Consider the following 23447-nt stretch of genomic DNA (forward strand, 5'->3'; position numbering starts at 1 on the left):
GCATTAATCCCTTTTTTTAAATGCACAAGTGCCCACTTTGCATTTTAATTTTATGAGATTGCACTGCAAAATGCAAAAAAGTCCTCGCTTCTGGTGTGCAAACCTTGCCTGCACCGAGCTCTCCAGGTGTTGCCAGAGCTTCCCCACCGGTCACGTCCAGCCTTGAGCTACAGACCTCAAGGGTAGGCGGCAACCAGGCAACCAATTCAACCAAAAAACTCAATAGTTTGCTTGAAAAAAAAAAAAAAAAAAAAAAGGATGCTTAAGAAAGGCTGAGACATGCCATATACTTGCACTTCCCTGAAGATGGCCCTTGAGCTGCAGCTCTCCCATCCATTTGAAGGCCACGCAATGATCCCTTTCCCTGCTGAGAACAGCATTCAGCCCTGCTGCGGGGATTTTTGTTCCACTACATTAAATGTCAGAAAGCACTTTTCCATTTTAGCGACCAACCAAGACATATATCCAGTCCGCGAGGGGGTCTGCAGGTTGTCTCAGACCTGCTCACCCACCGTCTGCCCCACCATGCCCAGCAGCAGCACTTTCTGCCCGTCTTGCACATCGGCCCTGGAAAGCCCATACCTGGCCCACCTTTTCCTTCTCCGGTTGTCTTCTGGGCAGGGACCTCTTTTCTGGAAGGTATTGGCTGCCTTGTGTGCTCGCATGGTGAGGTTAAACAAAGACCAGCTCTTCCACTGGGACAGCGAGGAAGAGAGACCTGCGGTATTGTTTAAAACTGCCCCAACCTGCAATATTTAAGAAAGAACAATGCAAAGGATACAATCAATTATTACAGTTTAAAGTCTATTGTGCTCATTGAAGAGCGAGCATATTCATCAGTCCGTATGCGCCAGCAGTTGGCTAGAAGTGTAGTTAACATTTTATCCAGCTCTCTCCAGTTTCCCCAAGCAGTGGGCAGTTTCTCTGCTATACCCATATGTGCGCAGCTAACTTTAACTATTACATTGATTTGGAAATTAATTCGGCAACGCGAAATCTGTTAGGTCAAGGAAGTCAACATCTTCCTTTATCCTCCTTTTAGACCAGGTCACAACTTAGGCTAAGGTTAGAAAATCAGAACCCAAATTTTCAGCGTAATTTAGATTTCCTCCGCCAGACTCCTGGCATGCCACACGAATATAGTTATTGCCCGACAGAAATTACAATTTTCCTGGTCTGGCATCCTGTTCCTGGCAGTGATCTACAGCAGATGCTCCAGCAGAAGACAAAAACGTTAGGGACCAAATGGCAACGAAATTCCGTGCAGGATTGTCCTCGCTCCCCGTGAGACACTGCTTCCAGAGCGGGGCTGGGCGGAGGGAGGGGAACAAACACCACACTATGTCCATTTCCCATGGCAGGAGAGAGATCCCTGTGCTACAGGCATGTAGTAAGGCTCTTCAGCTACACTGGTAGGTACACCTGAGCTAAATGCTCCGTGTCTAGCAGGATGTGGACCTGTCTGAAATAACCGTGTGTGCAGGGGAGGATAGCACCATTCCCCGGAGCACCAAGAGGGTCACCGATATTTTAATGCCCTCCCTTGGACCCCTGGGGTTACTTTGTGCGAAAGCAGCATCAGCGTTTGGTTCAGAGGCAGGAGCCTGTTCCAGAAGTGCACTTCAGTACTGTGCTCTGGGGACACCCCTGAAGACACCTCATGGTGAGGGCTGTGGGAGCAGAGGAATGGTAAAAATCTGCGGGCTCAGATCTGCTGCTGCAGCGCGTGGCCTCCCTGCTAAGTTCATGCACAAGCCGGGCTTAAGCTCTCCAGTTTCCTGGGTACTTCTGCATAACAAGTGCTTGTGACCTCTGGACGCTGCCTACCGTGCTGAAATGAACAGCCATGTGTTTATTTGGAAATCTTCCTGCTCTGCCTCAATAGCTATTTGTCATGTTTCTTTAATGCCACAGCTGTTTGGCTACGCCAGGTCATCTGCTTTTATTAGTCCCTTTCCCACCAGCCCCTGAAACTCACACCGGCCACCAGAAGATCCGTATCTGTGTCCCAGAATAGCACGTCTCTCCGTCCTCTTCTTTCAGGGAACGGGAAAATCCAGCATTTCCCTTTTTTCCCCCCAAATTCCGCTCTGCCATGAAGGCTGGCATCGCGGGGCTGGCCGCGGGCATCCTGGGCGGCACTGGCGTGCTGCTCTTCCTCGTTGCCTTCGGGACGGATTACTGGCTGCTGGCTTCAGAGACCTGCGGGATGGTCCCCGATGGAAACAGCACGCTCCAGCCCGGCGAGGTAAAGCCTGACACCGTGTCTTACTGGGGAGGAGAAAAACCGACTCATTTAAATAATATGCTCTGAAAATGTTGAAAGGCGACAGAGCTACTTTCAATTCAGGCGCTGGCAGTTTTAGATGTGATAATATTTATGCTTATTTAAAGTGACCTGTTCATGTAAAAAGTCAGCCCGAGCTAACTTGAAAATTGTGACTGAAGTAAAATTGTCTAGGAAACATTAGAACGGTGCTTCTGTATTCTGACAGATACGAATGTTAGGGAATGAAAGGCGAAAATGTAAGAGCTTTACTTGTTGACAGCATTTGCCTCAAAAGACAAAAGATTTCCCCTGATATTTGCCATTGAAAGATTTCTACCCCTAGTTTGCTCATTTAAAACCAGTACATATTTTAAAGTGTAGAACTTGGCAATCATTTACATCTGAAGCGATAGGACTGCAGTACAGACAGGAAACAACAGCGAGCATCAGGGGCAGCGCAGAGCAGACACGGATTCCTGCCCATCTAACACGAAGAGGCCTGTTTTTTGCAAAATTTAGATTTCTATAGGACTTCTGTTAGCAGGAAACACAATTTTTAGATGACAATTTTGAATGCTTCCTATTTTTATGACAGGTGTTTTAGTGCTAAGCGCTCTTATCACATGTTCACGGATCCTTTTTAACGTGTGATTTTAGCCGCACTTGCTATTGTCTGACTGCTCGAGGAAGTAACAGCCCGCCCAGTTCCCTCAGCCATCCACTCTTCAAAAATATTTTTGTGCTGATCAATGCGCGGCTTCAATTAAAAAATGACAGGAAGGTCCTTGTTTTTTGCAGCCTTTTTGTTACTTCAAAGTTCAATCCAATTAGGTTTGATTTTTTTTCTGGTGTGGTGAGTCACGCTGGGTAAACATCATGATGCCAGCAAGAAATACTTCCTTTCATTTCAGAATCCCATAATCAAATGTAGGACACTGTTCGCTTGAGTCATGTTTCCAAATGACTTTCTCTAGTGAAAAAAAAAAAAATTTGATAGAAGAAACTGCCGGCAGAAGACGCTGTCTTTTCTTTTTAAAGCAGCTTGATAAAGCCGCAAAGAAGGCAGGGCCATGGCTGAAGGGGCCGAAGGAGTGCAGCTCTGGTTTTGCATGCTTAGGAAATGGCAAAGTTAATTGTTTCAGATTTTTGTTTGTGCTGCTGTCTGTCAGAGCGGAGAGGCCAGGGATGGCACGGTGCACTGCCCAACCATCTCAGACCTGTGAGTTACGCTCCTGGCTGTGTGTTAGTTTGCCTGTCACTGAGGCTGGGAGACTGCAGAAGCGCCAGGAAGAGATAGGCGCTGCTCTTGTTCTTTCCTCTGAGCTATTTTATTTCTATTTCAGACACTCTTTTCATGATTTCTAGTTCAGGTACCAATTGTGTAAATGGGCTGTGTTTTTACCTTACCTGCCCTTTCCCAAACTGGCAAATGCTGTCCCTTAAGGATAAGGATGGCTGTGAGTACCTGCCGAGCCGCAGTTAAACCTGCACCAAGTCAGCAGCGTGCCAGATGATGAACTATGAGGTCTGTATAGCAGGTATTTTATCCTGAAAATAAAAGGAGAATGTTTTTTGGTAACTAGTCTTTGACTCAACACTGCAATATCCTCCCTTCTGGAAAGACCTAAACCTTGCACTTGCAAATCTGGGCTGTGAATTGCGGTAGACTCACCAAAAAAGCAGTATTTGTCAGCATCCCTACCCGGGTCCATGAGAAGACTGGTGTGGGCAAAGAGTAATTCCTGTCTCACGTAAGGTTAGCATAACTTCTGCCAGGCTCAGCAGTGGGACAGGAAGAAGAAAACCTTGGCATGGTGAGTAGAGGCTCAGTGGGGGTGTTAGCGCTGGGCTGCCTTCTGGGTTTGGGCGAGACCTCACGTGGATCCTGCAGAGTGCACGGACATCTGACCTGTTGCATTGGGTCACCCCTAGAACTGCTTACCTGGTAATCCACAACAGCAATAGCACTTACCTAGGGGAATTAGCTAAGAAGTAGGATACCCCCAGAACACTCTGCCCCTGACATTCCTTCCAGCTCTGGCAGTCAGTGCTTTAAAGATATTAGAGAAAGCAGAAGAAAATTTATGAAGATCTGAGGGAGCTTTGCTATCAGAATGGCCACAGTGATGGCACTCACTTTGAGGGACTAAGAAGGTCCTTCATTCTGTAGCTATGATATGGCAGAAAGTCGAGGGCAGCAGCTGTTCCCTGACCCCTCCAAAACCAACTCAAACAACAGCAAACCAAAGCCCCACCAAACAACGGAAGCACACCATCCAAGCTAAAACACACACTTTCCACCTTTGCTGGGATCATCCCCACATCGGCTCAGGCTTTCGTTCCCCACAGGCTGAAACGCTGACCGAGGCCAGGAAGGAGATCCTCACTTTCCACCACGAGGGCTTCTTCTGGCGGTGCTGGTTCTTCGGCGAGGGCCAGCCGGAGACCATCTGGACCTTCTGGTACAGTGAGTACCCGCAGCCTGCCCCGACGCCACCGCTCCGAGTTTGCTTTCGTTTTTCGTTCTCATCACCTCTCTGTCAGGAGCTAACTTGGGTCACTCTTTCTGGGCTCTTTTTTCAACTTGGATTTTGCTGTCGGAGGGCTGTTCGCAGTCACTTAGGAACCCCTTGGTGCCAATTAAAATATCACCTATGAAGTCTTACGCGGTGGTGACCTCCACCAGCAAGGACGGCTCTCCCCGTGCCCCTTGGTGTCTGTGTCCAGCTCAGGCCTGCTGACGGTGCCTGTCGGGCCCGTAGTGGTGCTCTGCAATCCGGGCTTTGGCCTCCTGGTGCTGAGCATTCCCACCTCCACACACACACGTGGCCTCCTGGGTGCTCCGGGCCTCCAGCAGCAGGGCCCAGGGTGAGCCCTGACCTGCGGCTGGTGCTCTTGGGCACACAAGACCTCTGTTAGATCTCACCTGTTTTGCTTTTTAAGGCCCTGTTTTGCTTTTCAAGGTCGGTTCCCTCAATCAGGTTATTCCCCGGTGATTAAAGTGTCAGACGACTTCGCTGTCCCTCAGTCCCTGACCTCCGATTCGTGTAAAATCTTGTAGGAAGAGTTACTGCCACTGTTCCCCAGAACAACGTGGGATTTTTCTCACAGAAATTTTTTGATGTGAAAAAAAAAAAAGCTGGCGAGAGGGAGTTTGCTATCTAATTACATTATACAGAAATACATTATATAATATAATGTTACCTGAAGTAAAACGACTCTTCCTGATAACTGGCAAATTTGTATTACTTCTTTAGGTATTTATTATAATAGGATTGATCATGGCAAATTAATTTGCTGCTCTCATGGATGTAATAATTAATTCAATAGGTATTCCATAGTCAATTTAGCATGAACTAATGTCCACCTATTATAAAGTGTTCCTTTGAGCTGGGGAACATATTTAAATAAGTGGCCAACCATTAATTAATTCATTTAACATTCATTCTATTACCGTTAATCACGATAAGCCTCAGTGGTATTAATATTGATGGGGCACGTCCATTCTAATTGTGCTTTCCTCTCACCAACTGGAGGTCTCGTAGGGGGGCTTGCTCTAGCACCCAAACCCCTTCGCCCCTTCCAGGAGGGAAATAGCAAGAGGAATAGTGACATTAATTTGAGTTGCTCCATCTTTTGTGATTTATGTCCACCCTAGACTGATGTTATGAAGGTACGATGTCATGGGGGTGGCAGTCTCAGATCCTGTTACATCTCCCCTCTCTCATCACTCTTCTGTTTTCTTCTGTCTAGCCACAGTTTTGCATCCTTCCTTACTCCCCAGCCTTCAGGGCAGGTTATGTGTGTTTTCCAGGACAGGGCATTGCCATCCGAATTATGGCATACTGTATAACTATGATTTTGCATGAAATCAAGGCAAACCTTTTCTTGTTCTCTTGCAGCCAGCCAAGCGCACCCCAAGCACTGCATGCACGGCTACCTGTTCCCCATGCCCGTCACTCTGGGACCTTTCCCCCATCCCTCCTACGACACGACCGCAGGTGGGTTCCCCCCCTCGTCCCAGCAGTGGGGCCGGGAAGGATGGGGTGTGCTGTGCTGCTGTCCTCTTCTGCAGAGCTGTGCGGCCGAGCACAGCCAGGACTTTTGGGCAGCTCCCTACAAAGTGGCCTCATGTGGCCCCGAAGCGTTCCCAGGGCCTGGCTTCCCGGGGGAGCTCCCGTGTTGATTCATTGCAAGACAAAATAAACAAATGCTGGAAAAATCAGTTAAAGACCAAATTGTCAAAAGATCCACGCAAGTGGCTGGCTTATTTTTAATACACCGAATACGACACAGTTGGAGAGCTCTCCTTTCAACTGGTTCCCTTTTTATTTATGTTTCTCTGTATTTTCAGAGTTCTTTAATGAATCAGCTGCTGTTAGGAATTTTAATTTGCTAAATTGGTGGCAGCAGCTAGAATTAATTCCATGATCTTTTTTGAAATGAATTGATTTCTTTAAATAGTGTGCATCACTCTGCGTTGCCTCTGGGGATCCGGGGCAGGCATGCTGCACAAACAAACATCTTGACCTTTTCCTTAGCCTTTAGCAGTACCTTTTTATTTATTTTTTTATTTTTTATGAGGAATTAATTAAAAAAAATATATTTGTCAGTAGGAGCATGTGAAGGAGAGCAGCTAGTTTCTTTTGCTGTGCCGTGTCGGATCCCTGCCTCGGGGAACAAGCCGTGATGTAGAACGGATGCGAGCGGTGGTGAAAGGAGTAGCCCGTTGCAGGTTGTGTATGGCAAGCACGCAGGTTATCGCTGGCTTATTTTTTCTGCTTAGGAGAGAGTAGTATGACGTCCAGCTTCTGAATGATCTCAATGATAAACACACTGATTTTTCCATACTAAATAAAGGGCCATTGAGCCATCTGTCGCTGCCTGTCAGCCTGCACTCGGCAGCCCTCTGCAGCTGCCTCCCGAAATGCCTTTTGGGGACGGCCCTGGGATGGGCTCAGTGCCGAGGCTGCTGTGGCCCCGCTGCCGAATTGGCCTCAGTGCTGTCACCCCTGGGGAGGCAGGGATGTGTCGGCGCTGAGATGGGGATATCATGACATAGAGATGAGGACGTGTCAGCACGGAGATGGGGATGCCTCGGCATGAGATGGGGATATCGTGACATAGAGATGGGGATGTCTCAGTACCCATGTTTAGGACAGCTGGAGCTGCACCAACCCCACTGCAAAGCATCTGGAAATCTGAGGGGAGCAGGCACTTCTGCCGTACACATTTATTTTATTTCCATCCAGTCTGCACTCAGATGCAAATTATGACAAAACAGGAGGCCGTCCAAGAAGAGGGTCCTCCAGCTATTACCTGCTCCAGAGATAATTTTGCCTTATCTGCATCCTCTTAGGCTCCCTGAGAGAAACGGGTGACTGGAGGTTAAACATTAAAATGAATTCTGTGGTTTTGGAGAGTTCAAGATACTTATCTCTCCCTAAGTGGCTCTCCTGACAAAATGGTTTAAAATGAGCAAAACGCATCTTCTCTGTATCATTTTTCTTTCAAGTGTGAGTCATTTCAGCATTGCCCATTTGCTCACGCTCAGCTCAAATCTCTCTAACTCATACTTCTCAGAAACAAAAGGCAGAGAGAGGCAGTGGTCTGAGAGGACCAGATAAATTGGGGAACTGGGAGAGGGTATTGGAGAGTTTCTGCCTGAGGACCCGCACCTTTGGCCAAGACTTGGCCACTCACTTGTCCCATCCGAAGTGACAGGGACATGACGGATGCAAGCTTGCCTGGCTCTGGCTGGCATGGTTGTGTGAAGTCACAGCAAAAATCCCCAAATCCTGGGGACAAAAAGGCAAAAGGCAGTCGCTCTCATGCCCTGTTCGCTGGCTGGGAGTCAAGCAAGGCCACAAAGTGGGAAAATGACAAGCTCCTGTTTTCACTGCAGTCCTGCTCTGCAGTCAACAACAATTGACTTTACTTTAAACCAGGGTCCCGGCACCTTCTGTAAGTGTAAGTTAAAATGGAGTATAGATATAATCGGATTCCATCTCTCCAAATTTTGCTATTTCCTTTCCTTTCTTGCCCAGCCCTTCCATCCCCACAGGTACATCTAAGGACCGTGTCCTGTGCTCTCACAAGCTCTGTGACATGGTTTCCTTGCAAACCTTTTCCCCCCTTTTCCTCTGACTCTCTCTTTTTGGCTGCACAGTGTACAGAGGCTTCTGGACAGCGTTCATCATGCTGGCTGTGGCTGGCGGCCTGGTGGGAGGCCTGCTGCTGGTGTGTGGCGTGCCCTTCGTCAGCGCCAAGTCCTACAAAGTCGGCGGTGGGTTCCTGCTGGCCTCGGGTAAGCTCCCAAGCAGCAGTAATCGGATACACGGGGCAGGAATGCAGTGGCCATGGCCCGCGGTGTGCAAGGGGATGGGGCGGCACCCAGGGGTGGGGTGGTGCTGGGGAGGGATGGGAGCAGCACTGACTTGGAATAAATGATCTCCCCCTTCCTCATGTAGAAATAAATGTCTGTGCTCAGCAAAATGTTAGAAAGAAGGTCTTTAGTCCTAAGGAGTCTGGGAATTGGGCAACATATTTTATTCTTCTTTATCCTTCTGTGCAATCCAGAGAGCCTTTTATTTTAGTAAAGCCTGTAGCTGCAACAACCCGGGGCACTGATTAGCCCCGCTCTGCTCCTGTCAGTGTGTCTTCATACATTGTGAGCGGCTTCTGTCTTTGCTCTACATCTGGTAGAACTGGAAACCCACCACGCAGGGACAGGCATACCCCGCGACTCAGAACTGGAGGGCTGCTTCAATAAAATCCGAAAAGATAAAGCAGTGTCACAGCAGAAAAATGAATTAAAAAGAATCATTTATTCATTATTCCCACTATCATTACTAATTATTCCACTGAATTATCACTTGGGTTTTTTTCTTTTTCTGTATTTGAGAGGGAATAACTAGCTTAACTAGGAGAAGTACTTGATTTATAACTCTGACTCAAACTTGGAAATAGAGCTTTTTTGCAATGCAAGCAGTTAAAGCTTGGAGCTCTGGTAAGTCATGCCAAGTGAAGAGCTTTGTAATGAAGTCAGGCCTTTCTCTGAAATTAATTATGCTTAATTATGGACCCTGCACTACGTTCTTCTTCCTCGAGCACTGCATCAATCAAACATAAGCTGGGTCTATGCTCCATTTTGTGTGTGTGTGTGTGCCTAAGCTTTTGGGGCCCAAAAACATTCATGAAACTATTTAACAAGAGAGGTTCCAAAACTAACCCTGGAGGAACTCCAACTAAATTCCTCCCAATATTGTCATACCCTCCCATTATTACCTTTTGCTCTTTTTTCCCTGTTATTTACCTCCCTACCCATTTTATAGGTCGTTTCCTAATCTCCATCTTCTCCAGATGTACTAATAATTAACCATGTGACAGCAGCTGAGCTGCTTGTTAAAATGGAGCTAGATGACATCTATCTATTTGTCTAAAAAATCTGGAAGGCACTAAATCAACGTGGCCCTACCTGCCTCTGCTAATTCGCTTTGCATTTTGTCCAATTTCCCATTTGCCTCCAGGTCTTCAGTTATTGAAATAAGGCCGGCAAGCCTGTGGGTATCTGCTTATCTCTCTCTTATATGATTTAATAAATGCTTGGTTGGGCTTAATTTTTTTCCAAAGGTAAATTTTATGTGGTTTTACACACATGAATTTCATTTGGGAATGCAAGATGTCTTGCTCTCAGACTGCTGTTGGGTACCGACGCCTTCCACTGCGTAGTGCTGTCGACTTGAGACTGGGGCCCAGCACCTGAATTCTCTCCAAGGGGAGACACTGCCTACCTCAGTTAACACCCTGCTTCACCAAAATCCACAGCTTTCATTGGAAAATGGAGGGTGGTCACGTTCTGACATGGCCAGATAAATATAATATCACACAGAGAAGGGTGTCGAGTAAAGTTGAAACACCATATTCCATTTTTTTCATTGTTTTTGCTCTTTATTTGACTACTTTTGGATTAAAAGGCTGGGACATAGAATCTGGTGTTTTTTAGAAGAGCTGATTGTGCATCACCTAAACCTTTTGGTGTTAGACAGAGATGCTGCTGTTTAAATAGAAGTTTGTATCAGTTTCAGCCTGAATAGCAACCATTATTAACTGTCATTAAAAGGAACAAGCTCAGCTGAAGGAGTCTTACTGTTACATTTTCGATCTAAACAAAAGAGGAATGAAATATTATTTCAACATTTTCAGCATAGTTTGCTTACAGTTTCAGCTGATCGCTGTGTTTTTGGATCCTGAACTCAAACTTCTGCATCCTGCTTGATGCTGACATCCCGATGGACACAGGATGCCTCCCTCGGGGGTTATTTTCTCCCCATCCCTTCTAAAGCTATTTTGTGTAACTGTTCTCAGCAGCAGGAGCGATGGATTTAACACAGCATCAACTCCCTCGCCGTGCCTTTCCTTCAGGTAGCAGGATGTGAGCGATGATGCAGGAGAAATTGCATATTGTCTTCTAATCGCGGCCTGCAGGTCGGTGCTAATTAACCTCCCCTGCAGAAATGATCTCTCCTCGAGGAGGTGTGAAATCTGTGATGCACAGAGCGGGAACACGCTCTGGCCCTGGGACAGCAAGACCAGCACCAAATCCACGGGGTGCTGGCCCCCCGGGACGTCCCGTGGCCCAGCCCTGCCCTGTCCTCAGCCTCCCTCTGCCCAGGCAGCCTTAAAACCGTCATGAATCATTGTAAAGCAATGAGGTGTGGGACACTGAAAGGCTCTAAAGGTTCTGTAAGCTGCCTGGGCATGGTCCTGGGCAACCTGCTCTAGGTGTCCCTGCTTGACCTGGGGTTGGGCCCAGAGGTCCCTGCCCACCTCGGCCTTTTGGGGACTCTGTGAAAGGTGCTGCAACCTGTTCTGGTAACCTCTCTATCATCTTGAGGGTCTTAGTGTGCCCCTCCAGGCAGAAGGATATCAACAGATTAAGGTGCAGATTTTTGTTGTCCAGTTAGGTTTCCTTGGGTCTTCTCTCCGAGATGCCTTCTGCTTGCTGTGTATTCAGAGGACAAACCTGACAGTCTGCCAGCTCGGTGGTGACGTTCCTGAGAGGTCACTCAGAAGACTGGAGCCATCCCCCTTGGTTCCTCCGCTGGACAACTCAGGAAATACAGCCAGGTCCCTCTGACATCCACAGATACCTGCACTGGTACCTCGGCGAGCCTTTATCCCTGCCAGCCTGCTCCCAAGAGCGCCTGAGATGCCCGAGCAAACAGCCAGCATGTCGCTTTCCTGCTTTTGTTTTTTTTTCCTTCTCAAACTCAGCCTCAGTGCTTGCAGGGGGAAGGCAGACACTGTCCGCTGACTGATTTCCACTTGTTTCGATAGCCGGATGACAATGCAATTAACTATCATCACAGTGTCACCGAGCGGGCCGGGTGAACGCTGCATCGCACCTTCTGGAAGCCGTGTTGAAATTCCTGAGATGATTTCGCTCGTGCTCCTTCATTTCAATTTCCTTTGGGCATTTTAGCAGCCAAGCTTAGAAGCGAGAAAACACTTCATCCAGCCCTGGGGCTGCTACAGAACCTGCAGTGCTGCTGTGCGATGTTCAGACTGGTATAGCAGCAGGTTTAAGTGAAGAAAATGACACAAGATCAAGCTGTTGGCTTGCCCAGGACTGAGGAGGCTCTTCTGGAGGGAGGAATTGTCCTGCTGCGTCCTGCATGATGTTAAACAACGCAAAGAGGAGTCGTTACCAGCTAACCTTGCACTGGGCAGCACAAACACCTGGTTAAACGTGCACTCTTCCTCCAGCCACTGTGCTCCCTATGCTGGCTCTCCAGCATCCCCACCCGCGTGGCACCGTCACTGTACCAGCGGGATGCTGTGGCTGTGGGGCATCTCCACACATCTCCATTGGATTTTACGCCAAAATTCCTCCTCCCACATCATTTTGGCAAGTCTCAGGCTCTGCATGTACAGCAGAAGCTGACGGCTGGGGAAAGGCAGCTGAAGGTCACCCCTCCGTTCCCTTATTACGAGCATCCCGAAGAGGTGACCGGTGAGAAAGGCGAACGAGTCGCTGACGGTCAAAGTTCATTTTTCTTGTAATTAGCAGATTACATGAAAGTTCAGGAGCTTCCGCAGAATAAGAGTTAAAGATTGAGTTCACTCACCTGTCCCTACAATTAACAGCTATAAAGGTGTCACAGGGATAAAAAGGGAGAGAAAGCAGAAGGCAGACTCCAATTTACCCACAATTAAGGTGCAGCTCTCCCGGGAGCGGGGGGAGCGCCGGGGGTTTGTGTGCTCGCAGTTAGCCCCTGGATGGAGGAGATTTAGCACCCCACTTCAATTTTCCCACAATTAGCCCCTCCCCAGAAGATGCCATTGACCTCATCAGCTCGGAGACTGAGTTCCACAGTTAATTTTTTCTGTTCCTGCCTAATGAACGGTGCCAAAGAGGGATGCTGGGTTCACTTCTTGGCAGAGCAGTACAGAAAAAAGCTTTTTTTTCCAGCTTGCTGACCAAGGCCACAAGAATTCTGTCTCCGTATATATGCAGCCACTTGGGGCCAGTGGGATACGAAGATGTCTTTCTGCTACGGCTGCAACAAAGAGCATCCAGAAGGAGGTGGCTTTTGATTTCCTTTTCTCGCCGTGGAGGCTGTGTAAATGAGTCCCGGGGACTCCTTGCCACCCCAATGTAATTATTTTAGGGAAGAAGCTGCTTACTCTGCATTTTCTTGTCATTTTACTGGAGTGTGAAAGCGTTCTTAATTTCGGTGTGGAGGCTGCGGCCGTGCCATCACCTCCAGCACCTGTTTATTGCTACACACACTGCTCCTCCCGGGCTCCCCAGGGGCAGCACAGGGGCAGGTAGGTTTTGGCCTGCTTTCCCCAGTAAATGAGCCTCAGGCAATCCGAATTGTCCTGGGACAATTCAACACAAAACCAAAACAAAACAAATCAAACAAACAAAAAAAACCACCCCTTTTTATTTAAAGAAAAATAGAAAAACTCCGGAAAAAAACACCACTGTACCCATGTCCTCTGTCCCTCCGGTACTACTTTTATATTTGTGTCTCTTATGGTAGGTATTATAAGCTAATGAAATATAAATTGATCTTTAAAAGAGCACTTTTCAAGGTTCAGTTGCTATCTAATTAATTTAATTTTAAATTACATCAGTAATAAAGACTTAATTGCCTTCTTATCAATATATTGTATTTTGTAAAGAACATGTGACTATTTAAACATTCAATCATTTTCTTATAGAAGAATAATTGGTATTTTAAGCATACAACTATCATACTAAGTGTAAAATATTTATTTGTGCACGTAATTTCAAGTGGTATCACAATCTCAATGAACATGCAAATGTTACAGCAGCTGCTGTTTAACTCCTAGCCTGCCTTTCCAGCAACCACGCGGACTTGCCCGTGGAAGGGAGAACGGTCTGAGGCAGCACAGCGTGGTGCTGTGAAGTGTGTTCATACAGTTACACACATTTTTCACTATTAAGGTTCAATTCCCAGTCCCAGGGTGCAGAAGACAATTTAATAAACATGCCAGTTTGGGACGGGTAGCTTCAACTTCTATATAACACCTAGTGAGGCTTGAGAAACATTTTGGACCCTTCACATAAGTCTCATTCTAGGCTACAAGAGGTGAAGCAGGGTTTTAAAGCAGCAAATGTGCTTATATCCCTCGTGAGCAGGAACACAGCTCAGCGCTGCTGTGTGTCCTCCGAGCGAGGGCTCGGTAAGCCCCATTGCTAAGCAGATAGCTCAATGTCAAGCCATACCCGCAGCCTGTGCCTAGCATGGAAGCTGGATTTTGCAGTGCATAAGCTGCCAGGAAGCATAATTAAATATACCACAAGCTACCTTTGGTTCAAATTTGCAAGGGGAGAAATGAGATGCAGCAGAAGCCAAAATGCATCAGCGGAACTGTGGTGGCTTGTCACCTACATTGATTCTGAACCCTTCACTTCACTTCTGCTACGAAAATACCATAATCTGTGATGCATGCCTTTCATACCTGTACGCACGTGTGTGTGTATGTATGTGGAACCATTTAAAGGTAGTAAGCTTCTAGCTGTGAAGTGGCAAGACCAGATATTACTGAAGCAGCTTCAGATCTGTCATCACACTGCCACTATTTAGCGTTAATGTATGCTGACTTTTAAGTGCACTATATGTATTCTTTAACGTGATGCAGTAAATAATACTGGGACCATGCTAGGTTTTGTTATCTGTTTCGTGCAGAGACCCACCGCTCTGAGATATGGGGAGGGAGGTTCCTATAGGGTCACCTAACACAAGAATCCACCCCTCACGGGTCTGGGAGGTGCCTGCACTCCTCTTCAGATGTGGCCGCACTCCTCCTGTGCAGGCTGCCCTTGTGAGGCCTTCTGTGTGGATGAGTGTGGAAATACGAGCTGCTCGGCCTGACGGACAGCTGCTGTTTGGGTCACAGGCACCTCACAAGACCTGGGGGGCCCCTCATGAGCTCCAAGGGAGATGCTGACTTTGAAGTCACGGCTCAGCCTGGAGCGTGTCCTCAGTCCTTCACCACCTGGCTCTAAGGAGGGCTAATAAGGTCTCACATGCCATTTGGGCCATAAAAGTTTATACAGCCTCATGATATGAGCTGTTTGATATTGTTATTTAGTAGTCCAGCTGAGGTTGATGTATCATGGCCACTTGGACGTGAAGGGGGACTCGTGCAAGCCGGGCCAGCCACCTAGGTGTCCATGGGGCTGTTTGCCCCCACGCTGGGGGATAGTGCAGGGCGTTCAGAGCCAGCAGGACCAGTCCCCGTGGCTTTGTGTTTCTTGTGGAAAAGGGATCTGAAGTTGGAAGGCAGATTTTTCCTCTCTAAAGGGAAAACCCAACAAGGAATGGCATTCTGCAACACCGACCTTTAATGCAAAGGGCCTGCAAGACTAGATGGGAACCTGTTGCAGTCCTTCCTTGCTTTTCTGTATCTCATACGCTGGTTGTAATCTGAGAATAACTTTGTCTCCCTTTCCAGGAGGCTTATTTCTCCTGCTCATTTTCCTCTTCGTGATGTGGAAGGAGTTTGTGGCTGATTTTCAGAAGTACATCCTCCTGGAGAGGAGTGAAAAGTGCCTGGAGGAAGCGCCCGTGCACGTGTACTACGGCTGGTCCTTCATGTTCGCTGCCGCAGGGGTGCCCCTGGTGCTGCTCTCCGGCCTCCTCTTCTTTCTGGTCGGCAGAGACATTATGAAGTCCCTGGAGTAAGAAAATGGGCAGTGCTGGGCAAGCCTCAGAGAAAATCGGTGATGCTCCTTGTAACGAAATGTACACAAGTTTTTGAGGACTCGGTCATTTTTGTAGCTATAATTGTCGGCGTAGGTGCATGATTAAAGTCACTGGTGCGTGGAGGCAGGGATGGAGCACTGAGCATGCAGATGCTCTCAGTCCTAAACCACTATTACGCTCTGGAGAAATTTAGACATATCCATGGACAGTGCAGCACTTTTAGGTCAGAGGAACAGCCTTCGCTGTGCTAGGCAGCTACCACGACCCATCCGTATTCAGCAGAGCTGGGGTTTTACAGTGTTCCCAGCATCCTTGTTTCTTGTAAGAGGTAATCGAATCTGACTGTGAGGGTGTACGCTCTAATGTCTATTTCTGAAAAAGCAATTAAGGACGATTTTTTTTTTAGCTGGCTCTAATTGACATCAAAGGACAACAGTTTTAATGGAATGTCAGGAAACATGAGAAAGTTTTTTTGTTAAAAGCCCTGATTCTGAAGATACAAATGTAACTGGGCCTAACCTAACTTGCAGTAAGTGACTAAAGCAATTTCTGTGGCATCATAAGATGTATTAATTAGTCTTTCTTTACAGCACCATGCTACTGTGCATTTAATATTTTCCTGGACATAGGGTTGTGGGGATTCACAATCCAAAAACTGAAATATGGAGTTGGGGGAAAGGGAATGGGAACAATAATACTATGATTTTTGTTTGTTTGTTATGGTAGAACCTGTCAGCCAGCATAGAACAAGAGTCAGCTCCAAAAAGATGCATTATATACGATATATATATTTTTAACTTCTTGCAATTGCTCAAGCGTATGTTGTCTGACAGGTTACAGTAGTCACACTAAGAGTAATGCATGCTAATTCTATACAAAACTATCTAGGTAAGGGAGGTGAAGTCATTTATTCTGTGTATGTGGAGGTTTGTAGAGACACCCAAGGAATGTCAAAGATTTGATCGTGCTGTGTTTTTCAGGCTGGATCTTGCTGCTTTGAAGTAGTTTGTTGGGCCCTTGCTTGCTGAACTCGTCTGCATAAATTGTAAATAAAACTTACTGGAAATATATGCTTTTCTCATGGATGTCATAGTTTGTGCTAAACATACATTTCCCAAGCTTAATGTCATACTATTGACTCAATATAGTTAATTAATAATGTAATGTAAATCTCTTCTAGAAAGCAGTGAAGATTGTTGGCAGTATAAAATGTTTGTTAATGCTCTTCCTAAAATATTATTCGTGTCTGGCATTTCTTTCCTTTATGGAGCAAGTTCTAATTACTCTTTTACAAGATTCATGGCATACATAGAGTGAGAAATTGTAATTCCCACATGTAAAGCTTAGTTCTTTCATATGAATAACAGGCTTGGTCTACAGTTCTTAAGTAAAATTCACACTGATTTCCATTAATAGAAATGTTGTTTGAATAAAATTGCTATGTACAGGTAAAAATCATGCTATATTTTATTTATTTATTTGTTTTCCCCCCAGTGAGTAGCTGTTTCATGACATTTACAAACACACGGGTATTGCAGTGTTTTATTTGGCAAATTTAAACTTTTTTTTTTTTTCATTATATCTCTTTGGATTATGCCTGTGCCCCATCAGTTCTTCAAGTGATAATTTCTCACTATAAATTCACTTTGAATAATTTTTGTCATTTAATTATCTATTCAGTGTAGAGATGAACACTTATGGTCACAAAGAATAAAAGTATATAATCCAGGAGCAGAAGAGGTCAAGATTTACAGTCACTTGCCTTTCACTGATCCCATAAAACAATCCAAGCATGCAGAAATGATGATCCCATAAGAGACACCAGGGCAGAAGTATGAGAATGCAGCAAGAAATCCATCAGACTTATTGATATCTGTGAAGCTGAGGATCCCTGAAGTTGTGAATATAGAAGTGAGTTTTATATTATAGAATGAAATATTTATTAACTTTCTCCATCTGTTCTTTAAAAAATTTAGTTTAATGTCATCAAGGCATTTATGGAATACATTTAGTTTAATCATGCATTCATGCCTTAGGGAGTAAACCGTCCCTGGAGACTTGCTCCTTCTGGATCAGCTCTAGAACAAGCAATAGTTTAAAACTCCATCATTCTTTTCAAAAACATGACTTTGAATCATTCTTGAACAGATTTTTTTTTTTTTTTAACTCTGGTGTTGAGCATACTTTAATAATCATGGCAATAAGGATACAGAAAATGAGATTATAGACTAGTACAATTAAATTAATTAGCACATATTAAAATGCATCATTTATAGTCAGCACAAGTGTGAACCAAACATGTCATGTTGGTGGACTAGAGAGTCCAACTCCTTTGGCCTCCTGTGGCAATTATACCGTATGTGGATAAAATTTTGTATGAAAATCATTGTTTCTGAAAATATTAAAAAATAAGCTAATGGACTCAGTGGTAAGGTTTGAAAATGTGGAAAACACAGCCTCTTTCATCTGTTGAATGTGAAGAAGTCTGATGAAAGGATATTATAGAGTAGTGACAAGGACCTAATTCTGATCCGAGTTTTGTCATTATAAATCATGAGTAATTCCAGAGACTGCAGTAGACTCTTATCACTGTTAAACATCTGTAAGTCAGATCAGAACTGGGACTAATAAATACATTCAAAAATGCATAATTAAAACTGTGATTTCACATCACTGATGAATTTTAGTCAAGGATTTCTTCAAGGATGCTTTTCTCACATTAGCATTTGACGTTAGTAAGCAATGAATAATTCCATTTTTTCTTTCCAACATCTGGGACACTTCCTGCTTTATTTGCTATTTACTGAGCGCTCTGCAGGAAATATTAATGAATCTTGGGTGTTAAACTAAAGGCCCCGTGGATCATGCTCGTGAGGCAATGTTACATAGCAGACACTGTATGTCTTGAGATTAAGAGGCTTGATTTTGGTGAAATAAGTTATCAGGAGGTTTGTCAAATAGGTGGGAGATACGGAGCTTTGGGGAGGTTACCCAAGGATCAAGCCCCTGCAGCTTCTTTGTTCATATGTTCCCTCATATTAATTACTTCCAAAGGAGGCAAAAATTAATAAAACCTTTTCCCGTGGTCTGATCACCTCTTTTACTGGTGATTTGGCAAATTAGCGCCTGGGGATGCCCTAAGGCCATTGCTGGGTGCTGGGCAGCAGCACCGAGAGGCGATGGCCCAGGAGACGGGCACACCGCTGTGCTCTGCTGCTTTCTCACAGCACTGGCAGACTGGTGCTATTTAATTTTTCTTGGTAAATTATGTGGTAAAACTCCACATTTAGAGGCATCTGCCAGCTCTTTAGAGCAACCTGCAGAGGAAATCTGGGTTTAGCAGCACAAGGAAGAGAGCTGCCAAAGGAGGAAAGAAATTTTCTTCCGTGCTGGTGTGAGGTGACCTTTGATATTCAGCCTGACCGGGAAGAAGAATTCCCTTTGCCATGGAAAACAGGTCTAACCTGCACGTGCTTTCAACAGAATTCGAAAGTTTCAAGGAAAAAGTAAAAGTGCTGAAAGTCACTGAAACATGGGAGCACTGGACTTGCGAGGCTTCACACTGCATTGGACTTGTGTGCTCAGCTCAAACTTTTCTTTTTGCACAGTCTGGACTCATCAGCCCAAGATGCATCAGACCTTAATGTCCGGAGTAAGCCAGGCTCCTTGTGTTCTCCTGGGCCTGTTCTCTGGCCTAACAGGAAGGTCATAGCACCTGTATTTTTTTTAGAAGCTCTGGACACCACAGCCTGGGCGAATGGAGACCTCCTCTACACATGGCATGCAGAGCCCGAGGGTGAAACAGAAGATTGGGCCTGGGACAGGGCTGGACAGAGGGCTTTGACATCAACCCAAAGTCCACCTAGGGGCTGGGGCCGATCACGGATGATGCCATGCTGCATGCTTCCTTTCCCTCCCTGCCTTAGCCCAACAGCCATGGTTGAGGATTGCGGATGCAGCAAGGCGTCTGGTGCTGAGCATGTGCAGAATGAGACCAGTGGGGTCCCCTGACACCCAGGCAGGAGGTGAGGATGGACCTTCTTTGTGCCTGTGGCCTACCTGTACGTACTAACTTAGGCCAGGTGTTGGTTTTGCTCTCCAGTAATGATGGAGATGGAGGCCGTTAACTGAAAGGCAACCAGAATTAACTCCAGTTAAGTTTATAACCACCCTCTGGGATGGCTTGCTTTCACCCAGCAGGACTTAGAAAACTCTAAACTTTTTCTGTATATCCGAAAGAATCCAGCTTCTCTGGACAGGTAGTGTTTTCACCTTCATCCTGCTGAGTCAGCACGGTGTGGAGGGCCTCTCGCCACTCGCCCCGAGCAAATGCTGCCCGGGGATGTGCTGACGTGGCGCAGGTGGAAGAGGGCACAGATGCGGTGCAGCAAATTAAGGCAGAAACGAAATCAAAATAAACAAGAAAATATAAGCTAGCTCCATGCTTTATGCATCGGGCTGTACATTACTGCAGGATTAAGTCGTATCAGCCACAGTACATTTTACAAGAGTGCACAGCACCTCAATCCTATAATCAATAAGCTGTACATGCTGCAGCACAAAGAGCTCTTATCTGGAATACCACTTTGAATTTAGTGAATTTATTTAATCCGTGGTGCCTGCAGAGCATCAGTCCTGTCTTCTGGGTTAATTTATTTATTCTGGTGATCTATTTTTAGTCTTTCAAGTACTTGACATTTGAGAAGTAGGTTTTTTTTCCGACTTCCTGAAAAACATCTGAATTGAAAAAAAACACCTTTATTTACAGAAATGTTTTTGTTTCCTCATTCACTCTCCACTCTTTCTCTTGGGACACAGAGCCCTGTTACCAGTACTAATAACCCTGCACTGAAGGGACTGGGGAAGGCTCCTTTTCACCCTGCTTGGATAAGCCTGTCTTAATGCTGACTATTCAGAGGATCTTCTCTCTTTATTCTCATCTCTTCCCCATGAATTCTTCAAAAGAATTACCTATTTTTGAGGTATTTTCAAGGTGCTGCATTTAGTTTGGGAGTTTTAATGAGTGTATGCAACGTTCTTATCTTCTAGAGCCTGGTATTTCCAGGTATGAACCCTTGACAGAACCCAAAAGAACCAGTTGTTTAAGCAGTATGAGTACATAGATGTTTGCTGTGAAAAAGAAATAACAAATGAAAAAATATTCTACTACCACTGCTCTGATGGTGTAATAGTGATTATTATCAGAGCTGTAAAGAATGCACTCTAATTAACCCAAACGGTAGGTACTAAACATTCGGTTATGCGAGAGGAGATTGAAGTTTTATAAGCTTTAAGGTCTGCAAAGAAGAAAAAAAATCTTGCCTGACCTTGACTGACTAGATTAATGATGGCTTCATAAAAGCAAGGAAAAAAATAAAAATAAAAGAGCATAAAGGGCAACTGTGTGAAAAACACAGGGTTAATTATATTTTCCCTATCCATTTTCCAACATTTCCCTGTGTGGCTTGCACTGACAAAGCAACAAATGCTGAGAAAAAAGAACCACCCCCAGAAAAAGGACATTACCCTGACAAAATATATTACCTCTCCTCAGAAATTTTTGCAGAGTCACAGAACGTAATTGTTTCTCCATTTAAGATGTTTTTAGAAATCTTTTGTATTTTTCTTTGGTTTAAAAGCCGCTCTGTGGGAGAAGTCATTCATGAAACCACTTGGAAATGCTGCTCAGGTAGCATGCAATGAGCTGGCGGTTTGAGGATCTGAAGCTTAAACTTCCTCTGTTACAAGCAGGAATAATTGGGGAGCAAGGTGAATAAACATGGCTCATTCGGAAACAGAGGCATCAATTTTGAATCTCTCCCAGCCATAAAAGCATGGAAATTTATCAATCTAGACAAATCAGCCAGTGAATTTGTCCTAGTGATTGCTGAAGTGGATCCTTCTCTTACAGGCCACGATACATCAGATCATTTCTTACACAGAGGTTCTGCATCCCAAACCACACACAGCGCTCCCAGAACCAAGGTCATTACCAAGTGAGTCCAGTAATTAGCTCCACAACCCAACCGTTAATCAAATTTATGGCATAGCTTTTGCATCACATCCCAGCAGCACTGTTTCCTCTAAGCTTTAAAAGGGTAAATCCCGATGACGGGAGAAATGTTTCAATCTCTCGCTCTTATAAACAGTAAATTCATTCATAAAATGAACAGCGAAGAAGCAGTTTTCATGCTTTCATCTCCTCTGCAGCTGTCTGGCTTCACCTGCCTGATTTGGGGTAGGAAGAGCCGTTCCTGGGACAACTCCCAGCTTTTTTCCTGCAATTTTGTTCTGCAAGTCAATAACTCTTCCACGCCATTCCCTGTGCATTGTGAAAATCTGTGTTATGCTAACACAAACAGACACACTTTATACATTAAATATATATAAAATGACTGGCTTTCTCTGCAGAGAGCCTTGCCTGCACCACAACCACTTCAAAGGCTTCAAAGCAGAGGTGCCTGCAGCTAGGGCTGCAGCTGGGAGCAGAAGTGCTGGTTTCAGCTGACACCAGAGGTTTCAGGATCTTAGGGCATGAAGCATTTTTCATTCATTTAAAATTAATTTAATTGGAAAAAAAAAATTGAAGGAGAAAGTGGGGACTGGGTGGTGGGCAGCTGCTCCAGCTTTTCCTGCTGGTGCCACCCCTCCGAGCTAATGCATTGGTTCTGCAGGCAAAAACAGACAGTTTTGCTCTTACACAAGATACAAAACTGCCTGCCGGATGGAAGATCCTCATACATTGCAGGCAGGAGATGTGGGCTGTACTGTGGGTGCAAATGCAGTTTTATACTGCGATGCAGCCAGAGCAGAGCTGCCCCATCCTATCCCAAAGCAGCCCCTAAAAAGAGACAAGCCGTGCAAGCTTAAAGCCATGATTTACATCAAAATATAGCCACTGATATAATAATAAGACACTTCAAAGTGTGCGAGGGCATGTGTGTGAGCATCACAGGGTGCAGTCCCTGACCCGGCCCTGTGCTGCACCCCACGGTGCTGACTGCAGGGGACGAGGACCCGCGGTGCCGTGGTCCTGCTTCTCTGGGCCGCGCTGCCAGCCTCGTTATCTTCTGACTCCCCGTGTCCTCCGCAAGGCTGCGTGCTCCGCAGGTCGGGCCAAACCCTTGCGTAGCGTGAATCGGTGGAGCGACACGACCGCATCGATTTAATTGATTCGGCCCAGCCTCGCCTCCGAGCTGGGCAATGCTAACCACTGCAAAAGATAACAGCGCGTGCTTTCACCGGAGGAAGACTAGAAAGATTTCTTCCGCAGGGCTGCTAGGAGTGCCCTCAGAAAAGAAAAACCAGTGCAGGGTTTTCTCCTCCCTGCCAGGGTTTGGCAGCGGGAGTGCAGCTGCGAAGGTCCCACTGGAAAAGCCGTACCTGCAGCACTGCGGGGAGCTGCCGTGCTTCACACACCGCGGGTTCGCTCCTGCTGGCCAGGCTACAGCAGGATTTTCACACACATAAAATGCTATGGAAAGCCGTGGAGGGGTCTCCAGCCAAAGCACTCACTGAAAAACAGCAGCAAAGACATAAAATGGGGAGCTGAGCTTGGGATGGAGCGTTTGGGAGCATCCTCAGCAAGAAGGGGGCTTGTGCCTTGCTTCCCTGCAATGTGGCTCTGACCTAAATTAAGGCAAAACTCAGGGCAAAAGCTGAATCACTCATTTAATTTAGCAGCGGAATCATAAGCCGAGCACTACAGTACCTGGTGAAGGGTGCAGTGATTTCTAATTATGGATTATACAGCTAATCAGCACCAATCAACATTTTATGATCTTGACTTAATATTTAATATAATGTTAATTATAATTGCCTTTGCCATAAACTGTGTCAAACAGTGGGCGTGCGCTCCCCTCCCGGTGTGCCCTGCGGTACAGGGTGGGCACGGGGCTGGGGCTGCTGGGGGGGGACGGCAGCTCCCCCAAACC

The 23447-nt window shown here is 45.9% G+C and overlaps 2 protein-coding genes across 3 annotated transcripts in view; one reads left to right on the forward strand and one right to left on the reverse strand.

The window, feature by feature from the left end:
- Positions 1–1683: 1683 nt before the first annotated feature.
- LOC308177005 (transmembrane protein 182-like) lies at positions 1684–16968 on the forward strand. 2 transcript variants are annotated; one of them, XM_080553582.1, is made up of 5 exons: positions 1684–2248; positions 4619–4736; positions 6172–6270; positions 8439–8576; positions 15263–16968. In XM_080553582.1, the coding sequence occupies exons 1-5, from the start codon at positions 2096–2098 to the stop codon at positions 15490–15492; spliced, it is 738 nt and encodes a 245-aa protein (XP_080409708.1). In that variant the 5' UTR covers positions 1684–2095; the 3' UTR covers positions 15493–16968. The 2 variants fall into 2 exon arrangements, with proteins under 2 accessions (XP_080409708.1, XP_080409707.1); XM_080553581.1 differs by lacking the exon at positions 1684–2248 and having other exon boundaries at positions 3819–4736; positions 15263–16583.
- Positions 16294–23447, reverse strand: part of LOC308177006 (uncharacterized protein) — a 145037-nt gene continuing 137883 nt past the window's right edge. Inside the window, exon 8 of the mRNA XM_080553583.1 lies at positions 16294–23027. The gene's annotated coding sequence lies outside the window, so the exon portion shown is untranslated. The remainder of the gene's footprint in view (positions 23028–23447) is intronic.

This window comes from Anser brachyrhynchus, assembly GCF_964034855.1.
Source record: "Anser brachyrhynchus genome assembly, chromosome: 13".
Classification (NCBI taxonomy): domain Eukaryota; kingdom Metazoa; phylum Chordata; class Aves; order Anseriformes; family Anatidae; genus Anser; species Anser brachyrhynchus.

Excerpts from the sequence above, each read along its gene's own strand:
- LOC308177005 (XM_080553581.1), top strand. The coding sequence starts at position 4,442 with ATGATATGGCAGAAAGTCGAGGGCAGCAGCTGTTCCCTGACCCCTCCA. Across the intron at positions 4,737-6,171 it reads CATCTGGACCTTCTGGTACA|CCAGCCAAGCGCACCCCAAG; the intron begins GTGAGTACCCGC and ends GTTCTCTTGCAG. Across the intron at positions 6,271-8,438 it reads CTCCTACGACACGACCGCAG|TGTACAGAGGCTTCTGGACA; the intron begins GTGGGTTCCCCC and ends TTGGCTGCACAG.